The sequence below is a fragment of the Notolabrus celidotus genome, chromosome 10, assembly GCF_009762535.1.
Source record: "Notolabrus celidotus isolate fNotCel1 chromosome 10, fNotCel1.pri, whole genome shotgun sequence".
Lineage (NCBI taxonomy): Eukaryota > Metazoa > Chordata > Actinopteri > Labriformes > Labridae > Notolabrus > Notolabrus celidotus.
Window position 1 is genome coordinate 33,772,516 of NC_048281.1, and position 19,915 is coordinate 33,792,430.

General features: G+C 39.5%; 1 protein-coding gene across 2 annotated transcripts in view; it reads right to left on the bottom strand.

The window, feature by feature from the left end:
* Positions 1 to 29: 29 nt before the first annotated feature.
* The window catches only part of lrch1 (leucine-rich repeats and calponin homology (CH) domain containing 1), a 108,928-nt gene continuing 89,042 nt past the window's right edge, over positions 30 to 19,915 (bottom strand). Inside the window, exons 16-19 of one of the 2 annotated variants that reach the window (XM_034694431.1) lie at positions 13,804 to 13,913; positions 11,936 to 12,073; positions 11,780 to 11,857; positions 30 to 2,559 (exon numbers count right to left, since the gene is read on the bottom strand). In XM_034694431.1, the coding sequence (XP_034550322.1) occupies positions 2,446 to 2,559; positions 11,780 to 11,857; positions 11,936 to 12,073; positions 13,804 to 13,913 (440 nt within the window). In that variant the 3' untranslated portion in view covers positions 30 to 2,445. The remainder of the gene's footprint in view (positions 2,560 to 11,779; positions 11,858 to 11,935; positions 12,074 to 13,803; positions 13,914 to 19,915) is intronic. The other variant, XM_034694432.1, reaches the window with a different exon arrangement.

Sequence of the window (19,915 nt, forward strand, 5' to 3'; positions counted from 1 at the left end):
CTTCCTCTTCCTCCTCTTCCTCTTCCTCCTCCTCCTCTTCCTCTTCCTCCTCTCTGACCCTGCACCCTCCTCCTCTTCCTCTTCCTCCTCTCTGACCCTGCACCCTCCTCATCCTCACATATAAAAATCTGAAACACCCCCCTGACGTTTATGAAGAGTCTTACAGTACGGAAGCCGACAGGGATCAATATTTACATGTAAATCAACACGGCTGTGCAGGAGATGTGGAGTGTGAGCTTGAAGGTAGTGATCAGTGTTTTCCTGTCAGAGGAGGATGAAGATGTTTAAGATCTTCATCCTCCTCAAACGTCTGTTGTGTTTTGGCACATTAGCAAACTGTAATCTCATAAAAAACATCATCCAAAGTGAAAAACAGAAACTGCTGAAGTAGAAACACGGAGACGGTCGGGTGTAAAAAGACTCCAGGTGAGCAAAGAGCACACGCAGGTTTTACCTGGACCCCCTTCAGAGACAGACTCAGACCTGGTTCAGGGACGTGCAGAGAGCTCAGCTTTAGTACAACTTTAAAAAACAGACACTTATAGCTAAAATATATTAGAGAAAATATTTTTGGGTTATTCTTTTTTTTTTTTTTGAACAGCTCAAACTGCGTCTCTTTATATCATAAATATCTTAAATAGAAATCAGTCTCCCTCCATGAATGCATATTTTGGTTTCAGATTCTCACACAGTGCAGAAAGTCTTCACCTGAAGCCTCAGGTGTTCTAACTCTACGAGCTGCAGACTGATAACTGATCATTAAACTGCATGATATGAAGAGGTGGAACTACGGCAGAGAGAAACATGAACACCTCCACCTGCTCTCTACGGTCAGATTCAGAGTTAAATATCAGATTTAAAAACGGCTCTGCAGCTGGGTTCGTTCAGGGCCACAGGATGGAGCAGGATCACCTGATTCTAAAGTACAGTGGCTGAGAAGAGCAATGTTAATTTACAAAGGATGAAACATTTTCACAAATTTACAAATTTACATTCCAAATCAGAAATATCTGTGATTGGCAGGAACACATTTTGAGGAGTTCTTGTTTCAGTCTGAATCAAAATATTTGATTAAAAACAAGTCTGTTCATGTCAGATAAATATTAATTTGTTTCAGGACTGGTAAAAAATTTCAGTTGCTTCTTAAAGTGTTTCTAATTTTGTAAATATGTTTTCTTAAATGTAATTTTGTTTTGTCCTTGGTAAAAATGTTAAATGCAATTTTGTTTTATAGAATGTAAATTTGTTTTGTCCTTGGGAATATGTTAAATGTACATTTTTTGTAGGATGTAATTTTGTTGTATAGAATCCAAATTTGTTTTGGCCTTGGTAAAAATGTTAAATTTAATTTTGCTTTATAGAATGCAAATTTGTTTTTGCCTCGGTAAAAATGTTAAATGTAAATTGGTTTGGTAAAAATGGTAAATGTAAATTTGTTTTGTTCTTGGTAAAAATGTTAAATGTAATTTTGTTTTAAAAAATACAAATTTGTATTGGCCTTGGTAAAAATGTTAAATGTAATTTTGTTTTATAGAATGCAAATTTGTTTTTGCCTTGGTAAAAATGTTAAATGTAAATTTGTTTTGGCCTTGGTAAAAATGTTAAATGTAATTTTGTTTTACAGAATGCAAATTTGTTTTGGCCTAAACGTTTTCCAAAATGTAAATTTGTCTTGCACTTCCCAGCCATCGTACTTTAGAATACAGGTGTTATATTTAACATTTAAAAAAGGCTTATATTTCAGCCTTTGTCAAGAGAAAATTGAATTATAGAAATGTGCGACAAAAAAAAAATCATATCACAATAATAATATTAAGTGAGCGGTTTAGTAGAGATGATCAAATCTAGACAAAATTCAATCCCAAAAAATATTTAAAATTATCTTTTAATTTTTCTTTTCTTCTCATGGTGTTTGCTATTTCAATATTATGATTTTAACTCTTATTAATCCTGGAACTTTTTTTTTTTTTTTGACTCAATTTTCTAAATCCTAAATTATTTCAAATATTTTTTCAGTTTTTATTTTTGTTTTTTTAATTCCTAAATTTTGTCCACTTTAAGCTCTCCCTCGCTCTCTCTCTGTGGCCCTCCTGCTCCTGATGATGAGTCCGTTTTGGTGAAACACGTGTGATCACGTCTTTAAAGAAAAGGAACAGTGGAGTGTGTTGATGCCCTTCAGCCGACAGTTTGTGTCTCTTGTGTAAAATTGAAGAAATTAGTTATTGTCACTCACATGCCTTTAAAAAGTGAAGTGCTCTGCATCATCCTGACTCAGTAATTAGTTCATGATTTAGTATATAAACTCTCTCCTGGCTGCTTAGGTTCCCTTCACACCGTCTGCCTCCGTAGCTAAAGCACAGCGTGTCACTGAGGTGGATGCAGAGTGAGCACAGCGGCGGCGGTCCAGGTGTGTGTTTGTTTCTTGTGTCGGGGCGTCCCGGCGGCTCACGTCAGCAGGCTGTGCTGCGGGGAGCCCTCGTCTAGCAGAGCCTGCACCGTGATCCCGACCTTCACCAGACCTTTCTCCTCCAGGATGTGGTGAGGGAGACACAGTTTGTCCTGAGAGAGAGACACAGACGAGTTAGAGGTGAAGATCAGACAGGGTTTTTAGAAACACTCATAATGCTTCCAGGAAGAAGCCACACACCCCAAAATCATTAGACCTAGTTTCCTATAAAGGGACATTACACAGATTTTAGATTCAGATTTAAGTCGTCAGTTTACCAAAATAAGTTTACAAAATCATGAAAATTAAGTCATAAATCTGTAAGAACAGAGAGGCAAATTTATGAAAATAGTTAAGTGAAATAAGACTTAAGTATAGGTTGCATAAATAACTGTGTGCATCTCAGGACAGCCTGAACTTAAGTTTGTCTTCAGTTGTTGAGTTTAACTTCACAAGATGATCCACACTCCTCATTTTAAGCAGACGGCAGACTGCTCTTCTGATATCACAGGCTGTTATTTTACACAAACATTAATAACAGCCTGTGAAATTAAATCTTCTTTATCAAAAAGTAATTAAAAAATTACTACTTTACCCTCCTACATTTAGCCTACAACTTAAATCTTGTAATTTTGTCTTTATCCTGAAAAATTGAGATTTTTTTATTTTGTATTCATTTTAATTTATTTTTATTATATTATAATAATATATTTATATTTTTTATACATGTTATTTTTCTTTATTTTTATTCTATTATATTACATTTTTTAATATATTATATTATTATTATTTTCTCATTATTAGCATATATATTATTTATTTGTTTAGATATATCACATAATTTTCTCATTACTATAATATATTATGTATCTTTTTATATATATTATATTATTTTTTGAATTTCTTTTTTATCCTCATAATTTTATCAATTCAATCTTGTAAATTCATACCTTTATTCTTTGTTAATTCACAACATTTTTCTAATAAATGTGACTTTTTTTACTGATAATTTTATCTTTGAAAAATTACAAATTCATTTTTCTTTTTATTTTCATAAAATTAAAAGAAAAACATGGAAAAAAACACAAAAAAAATTTGAATTATCAAGATTACAGACTTATTTTGGTCTGGCTTTCTTCTCATAAAATGACAACTTCATTCTGAAAATCTCTCTTCCTCTGCTTCTTTAATGTGGCCGTTATTATCTGTTATAAAATACCCCTCTTATGTTATGTTCATTAAAATGAAGCCACACTTTAACCAAGTTAGTTTAGATTGCCACAACCTCTTATTAATGTGTCTCATTACCTTAAATAGCCACTTCAATTTATTCCTACAGACATTTTAGAGAGTCGTATCGATCCTCTGATTCTTAAACAAGAGAGCAAAAAGCTTTAAAATATTAACCTCCTGGAATAAAAACATTCAACCTCAAACTTCAACAAGAAGGTCAAAGAGGAGACTGTGTCCCTAAATGTCGTTTATTACCTCAGTCTTAAACACGTCAGAGATCATACACAAGTCATAGAAACATCCCTCCTCATACATGAAATCATTCACATCAGCACAAAGTTAAAAAAAAGAACATCTGTGCAGAGAGTGTAGCAACAGAGAGCAATCATTTACTGCCAGAAATAAAACACTGAATACAAATATTAAATATTCACATTCATAGTAACGTAGGTTTAAAGGCGGGACGTCTGCGTTCAGTCTCTGTGAACAGCTGATCACATGACGAGGCAAAAATCATGTTTTTAAAGATGAAAAATAATCAATCACATTCTTCAGTTTTTAAATGTTAACAAATGTTTTAATCCTCTAAGTATCAAACCCTCTAACATAAACACCTAAAATATTAAGTCCATAAACTCCTCTATCGTCTATAGCCCTTCAGACGTCCCCAGAGTCACTCACATTGCATATCAGCTTACAGTACAGGTTGGTGATGTAAACAAAACAACAGAAGGACACCAGTTATTAAGAAGATTCACATTTTTCAGAGGTTAACTCAAATTATTTTTCCTAATTTAAAATGCAGAATAAAATCTGACTGATTCCAATAATAACTTTTTAAAGATATGGCTTCTGTTTCATCGTCACCTCTTCATCATCAAACATCTTAAATAATAAATCACTGTTAGTGCATCTCTGTCACGGTGCGATGAACTTTTCCCCTTCAGGGATCATGTGCTTATAAAAACCGCCATGGAGATAGAACTACAAGTTGTCACTCTGGAACTACAAATGTGCAGGGAAAGTCTCGTTAGCATCATTGCTTAAACAGACGGGCTGCAGGAGCACCATTTGGCGGCCATTATGGAGGTCTTCATCAGTTTTGAGTCATATAAAATAGGGGTTCCCAAACTTTTTGGCCCGTGACCCACAAGATCTAAGTGCCAAAGACCCCTTGAGCCCCTCGAATGTAGCTTCATACTTCATTTAGCTGGTCTGCAGGAAATCCTACACCTACATGCACATGTGTCTGTTTCCTGTGCTGTTCTGAATGAACTGAAGCTACTGATGCTTTGTTATTGTCCACTTTTCCTAACTCTAACCTTAGGAGTCATCAGGCAACAAGGAAAGGCAGAAAACTAGTTTAAAAAATTGTGTTTCATTTCAAATTTAATTACTTTTCCCCCGATATATTTCAGGTAATGGACAAAATACGAAATTTTAGATTAATTAAAGAGAATAAAAGTTCTTGGGACCCCCCATTAGTGTCTAGCGTCCCCCCAGGGGGTCCTGACCCCCACTTTGGGAACCCCTGATATGAAATATACTGTATGATGATGTCATAATTTAGTAGTGGTTGTTTTCTGTCTGACCAGGACGTACGGATCCTTTGTTAGCTTTTTAGCAAGCTAACCAAAGAAGCTTTTCTCTGATTGATCTTATTAAACTTGTTAGCATTCATGTGAGCTAACCACCAATTCACTGATATCTATTTCATCCAGATAAACCACATTTGACTGACTTCACTTAGATAGGAAGATTGTTGGCTAGCTAGCCATAAAGTTTTGTAATCTTACTGTCCTGTGGCTACATCAACTGAGATTAATAGCATGTTAGCTAGCTTATTTCATTAAGGTACTGATCACTTAAACGTCTTTGTTTGATTGTTAGCTTGATAGCTAGCACACTAAACCAAAGCTATTTATGATTTTTTGTTAGCTAGCTGCTACAGTGTGTTTATTTTAGCTTCATTTGACTGACTTTGGTTTGATTGCTAGCGGACCCTGATAGGTGGACTGTCCTCTGATTAGAGATTGACATTTTTGGCTTGCTTGGCTTAAAATGGTGTTTGTTGAGTTACCTATTATTTGACTAACATGTTATTTATTCAGTTACGCTGATTGACTTTGCTCAGATTGTTATTTCGTAAGATAGCTAGCCACAGTAAATTTAGCTTAGCGTAACTTCAGTGACTATGGATGGAATATGAATTAGCTAAGTGCCTGATGAGGTGGCTAACATTTTACTGACTCTGTTTAGATTTTTAGCTTGTTAGCTAGCCATTTGCTAACATTTCTTCAGCTAACCATCATCATTCTCTGTTTGGGATAACATAATGTTTAATCTTATATTTTTCAAATATGTTTAAGAAATAAGGTCTTTAGCATCTAAAAAACAGCGACGTATCTTTGATAATTCATCTGAATGACATGCTAACTTCTTTTCTTTGAGCAGAACAGATTGTGATACATCCTGTGAGATTGTTGGATTACTGTGCCGGATAAATGCTAGCTAACTTCTGGCTGCATAGCACATTACTAGTCAGCTCTACAGTTATTGTAAAGTCATATCCTCAGCTTCACTTTATCAAACCATCACTGAGGGTCCTGTTCAACTTCTGTATAGACATTAGCTTCCATGGGCAATACACTAAATCTTAAATTGTGTATTTGATATAAATGTGAAAAGTGCTCCTGCAATATGTCTAAAACACCAGAGTTATAACTATGAATGGTTGTTTTAATGAAAACAAATCCTCTGTTTGCATTAACTTCATTTGAGAAATAATATATGAAGTTGTTTTACGAGGAATAACTTCAATATGTAAGAGTAAGCTCCAAATGCTGACGAACAAATTGTCCACTTGACCTCCATGATGAAGCCAAATGGCTGCTGGGAGATTTAAGTTAACCTGATCCAATAACAACACCACTTTAGTAACACTAAAGCCGCTCTGTGCTTAACGCTAACATCTATAAACCATTAAAGATCTGATCAGAACCAGTGAGCCTGCTGTCAGGGAGGAAGCATCAACACTAGCTTGATTTCATGTTATTGTTCTTCCATTACGGTGTTTAGAATGAGACATCAGTGACATTAAAGACGGGGTACTCTGCTCATCCTCAGGCTTTATATCATCCCTCTGAGAGCTTTATGATTCAAAGCTCCAAAAACTCTACTCGTCGTATATCAGTGTCCTTAAAAACTCTCGTTTCAGCCTCTAACTGAAACGCTTCATTCTAGCTACTGTCTCTTTAAGACTCTCCAGCACTCTATAAGCCTCCTCCACTGTTTCCTTTCTAACAAGTCATGTTTCTCTTTGTTTCAGACCCCAAATCTGACTGCGGTCTCATCCTGGATTTACCCCGACACACGTTAACCTCACAATCTGAAGCTTTCCCCACGTTAAGTATCGACATCCAACACTTTAACTTAATATTTGTTTGTAAATAATATAAAAAAGCATGATACCACCTCTTTAAGAACCCTGGCGCTCCTCTTGTCTTGTACGTAACGTTCCAGTTTATTGTTAAAAAACACCAAAATGTTTGTGAGCTGATTTTTTTTTTTTCCACAACTGGCAACAAGCAGAGTGTAAGTCGAAGGTGGAGGAGAGAGGACAGAGGCTCAGGCTGATGCTGCATTCAAATCACACGGGATGAACGGAACGTTTCCTTTCTAGTTCATTGAATTTATGAGGGTCAAAGCAAATGAGCAATGACTTATTACAGCTGTGTTTTCTGGATCTTACAGTCAGATAATACAAGAGTGGACGACTCCCTAAAGTCCCTTCAGACAGCTACACTCCCGAGAAAACACAACCTACGTATATTCAGAAAAGCAAGTTTTAAATCCCTTTTTTTGATTAAATGAAACTGAAAAATACTCTTTTTTTAATACAATTTATATGTTAATGCACATTTATTTCTGTGACTGAATAAAACAGTGAATATTGTATTCCAAAGAATGTATTGTGGCACATTAATTGTCTTATTTGTATGTTTTATTAAACAATATTTGTACATGTGATTCCTGATTTATTCATTTTATTTTAATCCGTATTTATTAACAAACCTTTACAGATCTCTGTCCGGTAATGAATATTGAATAAAAGGACACTGTTTGGATTTTTCCTTTATTTAAGAGTAAAAGAACAAACACGTTTTGTTGTGAATAAATGTAATAAAATGATGGATGCTGTCATGGAAAATTGAATATTTAATTTAACATGATTTTGAATCTCAAATTTGTCAAATAGGTTTAAGAAAAAAGTTCTTTAGCATCTTAAAAACACCAAAGTATCTTCATAACAGCAATTTAATAAGACAAATCAATACTTCCAGTTAACTACAAAAAGGCAAAATTATTTTCTGTGATTTTTTCACTTTAGAGTAAAAAAACAAAAAAACATTTTGTTGTGAATAAATAAAATAATAAAATGATGCTGTCATAAATGTAATATTTAATTTAACATGATTACTACAAAATATTAAAAAATGAATCCCTTCAAAAATTCTTGAATTTAAGATTTTTCCTCAATTTGTTTTTACTGTAGATGAGAAAATATTAATTTTAAAGACCTCTTGTTTTGGTTTTATGAGAGTTAACACTGAGTCTGCTGCTGCAGGAAAATCTTGTATAACTATAAACAAAATAAAATAAAATAAGTTTAATATTTTAAATCATTTTTATCTCTTTAATAAATAATAAATGTATTTCCTCAGAGTCGTTGTTTTATCGTCACATATTTAAATATTCTGTTTTTTTAAGTATATTTTTTTCCCATGTGACCTGAATGCAGCATTAAAAATAAAAGGGGCGTGGCTTGTGCAGAATGAGCCTGGGGCTGAGAGGTGATTGACAGGAGGTTGTTTCCGTGGTTACGTTAATTCGCTCCAGCTATAGGCCAAGAAGAGCAGGACGAGGCAGAGGACGTGCAGCAGGCTCGAGCCAATAAGGTCCCAGATTTGCCATGCAGGGGGCGGGGTTTGAGTGGTGACAGAAACCAAGGAGGGAGTCTTTGACACCGCAGAGGGGGCGGGGCTTGAGGGCGAGATCGCCTCTTCATGTTTCCTGTGCAGAGTGGTTGTATCCCGGGCAACCAGCGCCCGAACTGTGACGCGGACCGGTTGCAGGCGGCACTGGGTGATGTCATAGGGTGAACAGAGGGAAGACTGGCGCCCCCATGTGGTAGAGAGGAGGAATACATGAAGGAAGGAAAGAGGGATAAGGAAAGGAGTGGAAGGAGAGTGGGATGGGAGTAGGAACCAAGGAAAGGAAGGTCAAGAAGGGAACAAAGGAACCAAGGAAAGGTAAGGCAAAAAGGGAAAGAAGGAACCAAAGAAAGGAAGGGCAAGAAGGGAACAAAGGAACCAAGGAAAGGAAGGGCAAGAAGGGAAGAGGAAGGGAACAAAGGGACCAAGAAAAGGAAGGGCAAGAAGGGGAGAAAGGAACCAAGGAAAGGAAGAACAAGGAGAGGTGAAAAGAACCAAGGAAAAACGGGCAAAAGGCGAAGAAAGGAATCAAGGAAAAGAAGGGCAAACAGGGAAGAAAGTAATCAAGGAAAGAAGGGCAAGAAGGGAATAAGGGAACAAAGGAATCAAGGACAGGAAGGCCAAAAAGGGAAGAAAGGATTCGAGGAAAGGTAGGGCATGAAGCGTAGAAAGTAATCAAGGAAAGGAAGGACAAGAAGGAAAGAAAGCAATCAAGGAAAATAAGGTCAAAAAGGGAAAAACAAGGGAATATGAAGTTGGAATGAGGGATAGAAAAAGGATGATAATGGAAGTGGGACAAAGAGGTGATAATGAGGAGGAGGAGGAGGAGGAGGAGGAAGAGGAGGAGGAGGTGGAGGAAGAGGAGGAGGAGGAGGAGGAGGAGGAAGAAGTGTTGCGATCCAGCCGGAAGGTGAAGAGAGAAAGAAAAGGCAGGAGGTTAAACATGGACACAGAGGTCAAAGGTCACAGAGGAGAGTGCGTGAGCAGGTGAGGTGAGGTCAGGTGAAGCAGGCTTGAGGGGAGGGGGGTGGAGCTTACTGAGAGGGCGGAGTCACAGGTGAGCTCCGCCTCTCACAATAAGCAGAACATGAGGAGCAAGGTGCCGGTGCAGTCAGCTAACAGCACGGCAACGCTAGCAACGTTAGCATCGTTAGCACAGCTAGCAACGTTAGCACAGCTAGCATGTTAGCTTGGAGAGCCTGTTAGCGTGTTAGCTTGCAGAAGCGTTGTCAGTAAAGCATTCAAGGCTGCAGGTCGTTAGCATGTCTCGCACAGCGGACAGAGACAGTCAGCAAGCAGCAGCAGAGATGGAGGTCTACCAGACAGCCCAGAACTTTCCCCTTTAAGACTCTAACTCCTGGAGCTGTATTTCCCAGAATGCATCAGTCAGAGACGATGAACCATAACTGGACAGATTGAGGACAGACAGACTGAGTCACTGTTTTCTCCTTTAACACATCCAGCTGCAAAACTTTGACACACCAAGTGCAGAACTAAACTTCACAAACACACACACACACTCACACTCACACACGCACACACAGTAAACCCAGAGCAGCTCTGTTTGATCAGCTCCTGTCAGGATGGAGGAAGCAGGAAGCTGCAGGCAGCCGTGATGATGACTCAGCGTTAAATGTTGACATAAACAAACCCGTTTAGAAGCGATGAGAACACAAAGAGGCAGAGGGGAACATTAAACCACACCTGGGAGACACCTGAGAGATTAGAGCTCTCGTTTTAATCCAGATTACACACGTTTGAGCTTTTGAGCGTTCTTCCCAGATCTGGTTTACAGTTTAGTATCTTTATCAGTGTCCTGCAAAAATGCATTTTGTTTCAAGTTCTCGCCTCGCTCACACACAGAATTTCACTCCCAATGTGAAATAATCTTTAAAATCTACTTTAAAAGAAGAAAATGTAACGTCAGAGAGACTGAGAACTTCTTTTTGAAGGACACCGTCACAGCTCCTTAAACTTAAACGTCATAAACTGCAGCCAAAAACAAACTGATGACACGTTTCAAAGGCTGGACTCAGGGACGTTCCTCTGATGGACTGAGGGTGTTTTCAGGTAAGAGGTTCCTGGTTCAATTTCCTGGTTTGTTCTCTTATTGCATTGATTCAGTTTCTGCATAAATCCTTTGGCCCTTTCAAATTTCCCATGATGCTTTGCAGAAAACGGTGAGTATAATGGATCTACTGTTGCATACTGCAGGTCACAGCTTGAACCTACATGTGTTGACATTTTGGCAATAAGTCCAAATTAGCAGTAAGTAGCATGACAATCATTCAAACATGGACAGCTATAACTTTTAAACTTTGGATCTGGGTGGGATAGTGATGTTTCAAATAACTGTGTGCTTTCCTGGATCCTGAAATAAGTGCATTAAGGGTTTCAAAGTACCTTAAAGATCTCTTTGAGCTGTGAAATTAAAGCAGTTTTAGCTAAGCTGCAGATATACTCGTCGTTTGACCTTGTATTTGTGCAGGCATCCGGCTTAGTCATGAGCGTATGCACTACATGACTTACTGGAGGATGCCTCTAGAGGGCGCACTGGAGAGCTCAGGCTGTTGCAACTACCGGATTCAAGGGATGTAAACAAGAGATGTTAGCTCTGGCTCAGCTTCTTGTGCATGGGTGTAACAGACCCAGACTTGTTTCCATTTAGTTCTGCAGGTTTAAAGATCGAGGAATAAAACTGAACTTATCAGTCGCTGGTTATTGTGACTGGCATGTTTGTTGCTGTGCAGCAGAAGTGACACATCTCACAGATGTGGATAACTGCAGACTCGGTCTATCAGCTTGTCTTTAAACTCTCTGCTGCCTCTACACTACCTCTGCCGTTTGTGTGAATACTGCACCATCGTGTCAAATCTGAAGGACGTGCACAGCTGATGCACCAAAGCAACGCTGGGATCTCCGGCCTTAGACTGCCTGCTGCGTGGATAACGTGCCAATCAGAAAGACAAACTACATTAAGTGTGATTTGAGATTTGAGGTCAGTTTTGAAGAAACCAGCAGAGACCTGAAGACACCCTGAGTCCAGAGAGGACACTGTCTGATATCAGAGCACTGACGGGGGAGGAGGGAGGGTTAACTGTCTTACCTCTGCAACTCCGATCCTCCTGCAGGCGTCCAGGAAGTTCTCCACGTTCCTCCGACACTTGGCCATGCTGAGTTTGGGCTGAAATCACACAAAGACACATTTAGACCCAACAGCTCTGAATAATAACATGTAGAGGTGTGTGAGTCTGAGACGCACCACTGCAGGTGAGGGGACGTGGATGCTGCCCACGGAGCGCGGGCGAATGTGATTAGCCAGATGACAGAGGACGACGCCGTCCATCAGGGATGATCCGAGGTCTTCAGGGAGGGGGACCTTCAGTCTGCTCTCGATGCTCTGAGGAGGGAAACCACAACAGGGACGTGTGTGAGGACGGAAGAGACACAAAATCAGGACCTCTGCTGACCCCACTAGAGAGGCTCAGCGCCATCTAGTGGACGGAGGAGGTTTTTATTGTCCCAGTACTCTTGCATTAACACCCCAATAATCCATAAAATCAACCCAATAAATAACAACACTAAGTTTTATGTTGAATCCTTTCCTCTCACCTGGTGAGTCTGTAATATATTCATGTTTTTATTATTTTTTTACAAACACAAAATGATGTAAAATGTCCAGAAATAGGTTCAACAAAGAAAGAGGTTTCAGCACAGACACAGGTTCGTGCTTTGCTTACTGGGACAATAGAGTCCATTTATAGCTCACTGAACTCTATTCTGGTCTGAATCCTGACATTAAGTGAACCGTGGAGACAGACTGACTCTAAATTAGTAAGCAGCACAAAACTAGGACACAACATGTTTGTCTCTGCTTTCATCACGTCCACGTCTCTCTCCAAGACTCAGGAGGACGATGTTTTTACAGCAGAGAGAGATGCTAAAGGCAGACTCAGAAAAACACAGACTGTTCCTTTAATTGCACATGAATGATTATTAAACATGTTGGTGTGTTTTACGTCTCTCAGCTGCTGAACAAAAAGGGAGGAAAGGAACTAAGGAAAGGAAGGGCATGAAGTGAAGAAGGGGAATCAAGGAATGGAAGGGCAAGAAGAATGAAAGAAAGGAACCAGGGAACAGAAGGGAAGAAGGGAAAAAGAAGGTAAGTAAGGAAGCAAGAAAAGGAAGACCATGGAAGGAAGAAGGGAACCAAGGAAAGGAAGAACAAGGAAGAAGAAGGGAACAAACGAAAGGAAGGAAATCAAGCGAAGAAAGGAATCAAGATTAGAAGGGCAAGGAGGGAAGAGGAAGGGAAAAAAGGAACCATGAAAAGGAAGAACAAGAATGGAAGAAAGGAATCAAGGACAGAAGGGTAAGAAGGAAAGAGATAGGGAACAAAGGAACCAAGAAAAGGAAGGCAAGAAGGGAGGACAGGAATCAAGGAAAGGAAGGACGAGAAGGGAAGAGAGAGGGAACAAATGTACCAAGAAAAGGAAAGGCAAGAAGGGAGGAAAGGAATCAAGGAAAGGAAGGGCAAAGGGGGAAGAAAGGAATCAAGGAAAGGAAGAGCAAAGGGGGAAGAAAGGAATCAAGGAAAGGAAGAGCAAAAAGGGAAGAAGGGAATCAAGGGAAGAAGGGAACAAAATAAGCAAGAAAAGGAAAGGCAAGAAGGGAGGACAGGAATCAAGGAAATGAAGGTCAAAAGGGGAAGAAAGGAATCAAGGAAAGGCAGGGCAAGAAGGGAAGAAAGGGACCAAGGAAAGAAGTGCAGGAAGGGAAGAGGAAGGGAACAAAGGCACCAAGAAAAGGAAAGGCAAGAAGGGAGGAAAAGAATCAAGGAAAGGAAGGACAGAAGGGGAAGAAAGGAATCAAGGAAAGGAATCCAGGAAATAAAGGGCAAGAAGGGAGGAAAGGAATCAAGGAAAGGAAGGACAAAAGGGGAAGAAATGAATCAAGGAAGGGAGGGCAAAAGGGGAAGAAAGGAATCAAGGAAGGGAGGGCAAAATGGGAAGGATAGGAATCAAGGAAAGGAAGGGCAAAAAGGTTTTGCAGATCCAGTTTGCAGAAAAACACAGACTGCTCCTTTAATCGGACACATGAACGATTATTAAACATGTTAGCGTGTCTCACGTCTCTCAGCTGCTCCATCAGCTCCAGCTCCTCCCTCAGCTGCTCCATCTTTCTCCTCATGGTGAACTGAGGATCAACAGACTCCAGACTCTTGTGGCTCCGCAGGAACACTGGAGTGAGGAGGAAGAGGACAAAGAAAGGAGGAAGGGGAGGAGGAAGAGGAAGAAGTAAGAAGGAGGAGAAGGAAGGCAGGATTACACCGAGCAGCAGCGGCACAGGACATGTTTGAACACAGGCACAGATCCACCATATGTTCAAGGAAGAAGAGCTGAAACAGTTTCCCCTTAGAGATGAGTCACGTCTAAGAGAACTACAGAGTGAACCTGAACTCAAACACACACACACCTTTATGAGGATTTTATAAACACAGCTCACAGTGAGCCTATAACCAAGCAGGCCTCGTTTTCACCGCTAAGCTTTGATTTTGTTCACTGAAATCACAATCTCACTTGATTTGATTTTGAAGTTTTTTTATCTTCTTCTTTTTTGTGTTTAAAGCTCCTGTAAGTAATTTTTGGCTGGTTTTGAAACATACTGAAATTAATATTAAAGCCTTGTTATAAACTACATGAGCAAACGAGACGACCAACACGAGGGACTGTTCCTATGAGAGACCGTTTAACCAGGAGGAGATTCTCTGTCATGTATCCACAGAAGAAACCCAGTAGTGACCACTTTGTCCACAGGAGGGCGCCAGAGTCCACACCAACCAAAAGTTCCTCACCGGAGCTTTAAATTAGCTTTCACACATCACATCCATAGACTGTATAATAAATGGACGTAGTATCCGTGACGTCACTCATCTGTTCCTGAAGCGCTGTTTTGAAGCCGATGATCGGCGGGAGCCATATTGGAAATGCTGAACTCAACATAACGTCTGTTGAGTTAGTGTGACGTAAAGAGGCGGGGCTTTGAGCTTCCTAGCTAACAGCTAAAGTGTTCCCGCCTGTCAATCAAGTCAGCTGTGCCTCTCATAATGGAAAACACGTAATCTTAATATCTATGAAGATGCCACGTTACGATAAAATTCACCCCGTACAGTGTGTGCCGATAAAGAAATGAGCTATCCAGACTACACTCGCTTTTTGAACCAGGCTGTAAACATGTTTATTTCTGCTGTAAAGATCGGCTTCTTTGAATGGGTGTGTATGTGGTTTCCGGTACTTCCAGAGCCAGCCTCTAGTGGACACTCGAGGAACTGCAGTTTTTTTTTTTTTTGCTAGTTATATTTTTGGGCCTTTTTGCCTTTTTATTGACAGGACAGCTGCAGAGAGATAGGAAACGGGGGGAGTAGAGAGTGGGGGAAGACGTACATCAAATGGTCGACTGGCTGGGAGTCGAACTGCGATGAGGACTATAGCCTCGATACGTGGGGCACTTAGACCGCTAGGCCACCAGCGCCCCGGAACTGCAGTTTTTAACACTTATGCATTGGCTTCAATTCTCGAGACCGGAGGTTGCTGCTTGATTACATGAAAACATGGTTTTAGAGGTTTTACATTAATTTCAAAAATATATTTATAGTGTTTTCTCAAATACGCATTTATATGTTTCTACCACACCTGCACACATGCTTTTATATTGTATTAATCGCCTTATATAAATACATAAATGGTGTATTATGCCAAGTTTGTATATCCTAAGTGTCACTAACTCAGGGTGAGATGGTTTGAAAACTATCCTCTAACTTTTGACTGTGTTACACCGACTAACACAACATGAGAGACTTTCAAAATAAAAGTTTTATGCTTATTTATATGTGTGTTTATTCAACTTAATGATGTTTAATTCAATGGTCATTGGGTTTTGGGATAAAATGATAATTGAAGAAAAACTAAGCACTGTGATTACGCCTAAAAATTAAGAGCAGTGTGTTTTTCTATCAAACATAAGAACACTCAGATAAAGATTACAAAATTGTAAGTTTATCAGGTAGAGTGAGTTGAAAGCAATGCACGACTTAAAGGTGACATATCATGCAAAATGGACTTTTTAATGGTTCTTTACCTGAAATATGTGTCCCTGTCTACAAACCCCCCGAGAATGAAAAAAATCCATTCTGCCCCTGTTCTGATTTCTACACCTTTCTGTAAATGTGTGCTGAAACCAGCCGTTTCAGACTTCAGTGTTTTTGTTACGTCACAACAATATCCGGTCTGTAACAGAGTCAGAGCTCGGAGCTTGTTCAGCTCATAGACTGTATAAAATAATACTGAATCCCTCCCTTGTTTTTCATTCCCTGCACAAATGTGTGCTAACAAGGAGCTTAGGAGGGAGGCATGCTAGTTGTAGGCTGTCTCAATAAACACAAAGGTCGGTTTTACTCCCCACGTCTGCAGATTTGAAGATATAGTGGATGATTTTTATTTGTCATGGATAAGTGCTAGCGCTAATTAGCATAGCCACATAGCTATATGTTCATAGCTGTAGCTGTGTACCAAGACACACGTCTACATACTGACAAATAAAACAACAAGAAACACTAAATCTGTGACCAATCCTTCATAAAAGGTCCTGCTGCCTTTCTGGCAGAGGTCGGTTTTACTCCCCACGTCTGCAGATTTGAAGATCTAGTGGATGATTTTTATTTGTCATGGGTAAGTGCTAGCGCTAGTTAGCATAGCCACATAGCTACATGTTCGTAGCTGTGTACCAAGACACACGTCTACATACTGATAAATAAAACAACAAGAAACACTAAATCTATGACCAATGGTTCAGAAAGGTCCTGCTGCAGGCGCCTCTCCGTCAGGATCAGATTCTGGATCAGATTCAGAGGGTTGAAGTAACGCGATCTCTGAGCAGCCGTGTATATTCAGCCAACATGTAAACATTAGATCAACGTGCTGGAGAGCCGAGCCACATCCCCTTCCGGAGGGGGCGTGGTCAGAGGGAAAACAGACTGATCTGATGAGGAATGAAGAAGAGGACTTTTCAGGCATGCCAAAATCTGATTTCAAAGTGTTTTTTTTGAGCATAAACTTTAAAGACATGTTTTGGGGACCTCTTAGACCAATATATATTGATGAAAAAAGCGTGATATGTCCCCTTTAAAGGTCACAGAGCTGCAGAGGTCTGTGTCTGTCGTTCAGCCTCTCCTCTCTAACACAGCTGAGGACGAGTGAGAGGAGCTTCTGCTGCAGAAAAACATCCATAAAATCACAATAACAGAAACTTTGCTCAGATACTCAGTGACACAGAAAAACTGTTCTGCCATAAAAGATGGAGAAAGCTTACGTAAGCCCAAACGTTCACTCACGCATCACAGCGCCGAGCTCTGTCGTTGTCAGAGGAGCGCTCGTGTGGAGGGATTCATCGCTGCGTTAAAACTGAGTGAACATCAACATGAGAGGAAGAGTTCACTGACAACACGACACGAGACTAATTATTCAATTAACCAACATCAAAACAAGGAGGTTAGTTTGGGTTGGAGATATTTGACATGTGATGAAACTTTGGAGTCAACAGATTAGATACTGGTGGAAGAGTATCGATACATATTACTGAACAAGAGCACAGATTTGTAAGCGTAAGAACTTTTAAATAAGAGTAAAAATTCTGCAGATATCCCACACTTTGAGAGGATATAAAATAATATAGTATTCATAACTTCTCTTGAAGAATAAAGAGTAAAACCAGGAGGAAACATAACGCTTGGTTTTGTTGAAAGGTGATTAAAATGATGATAATTTTGACTTTTCCAGGCAGAAAACTTAACAAGGTTTTGCTCATTTCCTCTCGGCTGCCATCTTGTTTTTCCACTGCATATTAAGTGTTTTTGTTCTGCTTATAGCTTGCAAATTATTTCTACTGAAGAGGAGAAGAAGTCTGAGATAAGATGAGAGAGGTTTCAGGTAATGCTCTGAAATGAGGACACATGTTTGCAGGAGGTCATGCTAACCAGCAGCTCCAGAAACGAGAGTCACATCAGTCTGACAAAAACCATCACACACCAAGAAATGTAACAAAGCTTTCAATAATAAAATATGAAGCAGAAACCAGTTCATGTAAGGCTAAAAGGCTCACAGAGAAGAGCAGCTTTCAGTGTGTAGGAAGACAGACACACACCCTGAACTACAACACACAACCCACACACACGCTCAGCTGAAGGGTGAATCATTCACCGCCTCAGTGTCCTATTTTCCTGCACACATAAATCTACCTTTTAAAGCTAAATGAAGCCGAACACAGCCTGCTTATGTCTGTGGGGAGTGTAGTGCTGAGAGTGACCACAAGGGGGAGCTGCAGGCTTCTGCAGAGGGAACATGTGAGGACATCTCGTCAGGTATTTTCAGCACATGCAGTGTTTTTATGTCTCTTAAAGAAGAGGCTGAATTCATCACGTTAAATCAGACACAGAGCAGAGAGTGTTTGAAAAAGATAATTAGTACAAGCAGATTTTCAGATGTTCCTTTAGATGATAAAGATTTAATGAGAACATTTGGGGAAGGAACAAAGAAGTGCACAGATGTTTGAGTGGGCACGATATCTCAGTCCCTAAAAAGCCCCTGCTACGGGGGTAGTACTATTCAAAGGTCCTGGGACTTTCAGGGGGCAGGGCCCACAATGCTGAACGTGTCTGATTGGTAGATTAACCGCAGTGTTTTTATTCCTCCCTCCGTCCACAATAACATCACACACATCTGTGATTCTCTTAATTTCTCTTTCTTTCATTAGTTTTTATTTGTTCTATCTTTTGTGTATGTGTGTGTACTTTTCAAAAGAAGAAGCTGTGATTCTCTTGATTTAGCAGCTTGTAACAGTAGTCTTCTCTCAGCCCACCGTGAATGTGTCTCTCCTCCCGGTGTTCCGGTTTTAAAAGTGACCCTGTAAACTGGAGACCTTCAGCTGAACGTGTCAGTGTTTGTGGAGTTTACACAGCTGTTGAAACACAGAGGGAGTTCCTGGGAATGCAAACTAGCTTAGTTTTTATTAAGATTTCAAAATATCCTCATCAGATATTTAATGATCGTCTAAAGACGTTTATGAGGGATGCATCCGGCTGAGAGTCTCCAGTTAACAGGGTCGCTGTTTAAACCAAAACACCGTCCGATCTCTGCCACGGCTTTTTGAGTTCAAAAGGATTTTAAAGCCGTGTTGAAACGTCTTTGCTACTCGCACTTATCTCCTCTCACGTGTTGATTCAGTGAATCCATCTGTGATGAAACATAGCACCATCTAAAACAGGCTCCGGGTCAACTTTTTTGTCCAATTTTTTTTCCAAAATGTTTTTTTTTCAAAAACTTTTTTTCAAAATTTTTAATTTTAATTTTTGTATCATTTTTTTTTCTAAAAAATTTTAATTCAAAATTTTTTTTTTCTGATTTTTTTTGTTTCAAACATTTTTTTTTTCAATTTTTTTGTTACATTTTTTTTTTCAAAAATGTTCTTTGTCAAAAAATGTTTTTCAAATGTTGTTTTTTTTTCAAAATTTTTTTTTCAATTTTTTCCAAAACATTCACAGTCATTTTTTTCCCATCTGTGATGAAATATAGCACCATCTAAAACAGCGCCAGCTGAGTCTCTTCATGCTAACAGGCTAACTGTTGTGTTGCTCATAATGATACCTGCCTGTCCGTCTGCATCTATGGTGTCATCTGTGATGAATGGTATTCCTCTTTGTTTTACTGCCCTCTACTGGTCTTGTGGTGTAGTGCATTTACTTTTTTTTTTCTTCCATACGTCACTGGCCTGATTTGCACAATCTACTCAGGACTTCAGCCCGCGGTCGGAACGCAGACAACAATGGGGGCACAGGAACCTTTTAGTTCAGGGTAAAGTAGTTCTGGGGGCTGAAAGACCCCGGAACTCGTAGTGGAAATGCACCTTTATTAGAGCTTTAACTCACACTGGGCCTTCTTCTTCACCTCCTATTTGAACTTATTTTTCTGTGTGAGTGTTTTTCAGTCGTTTTAGAGAACTGGGTCTTTAAATCAAACTTCATCACGCCACACTCAGGTGTTCGGGTGGTTTTAAGTACTTTCAGGGTCATGTCCCAGTTTTTGATCAGACTACAGATTCAGTTTTGTGACTTTGTTTGTTCGGCTCAGATAATCCTGAATGGCGTGTTAGAGAATGAAGGGCAAATAGTTTTATCTCTACAGTATTATCT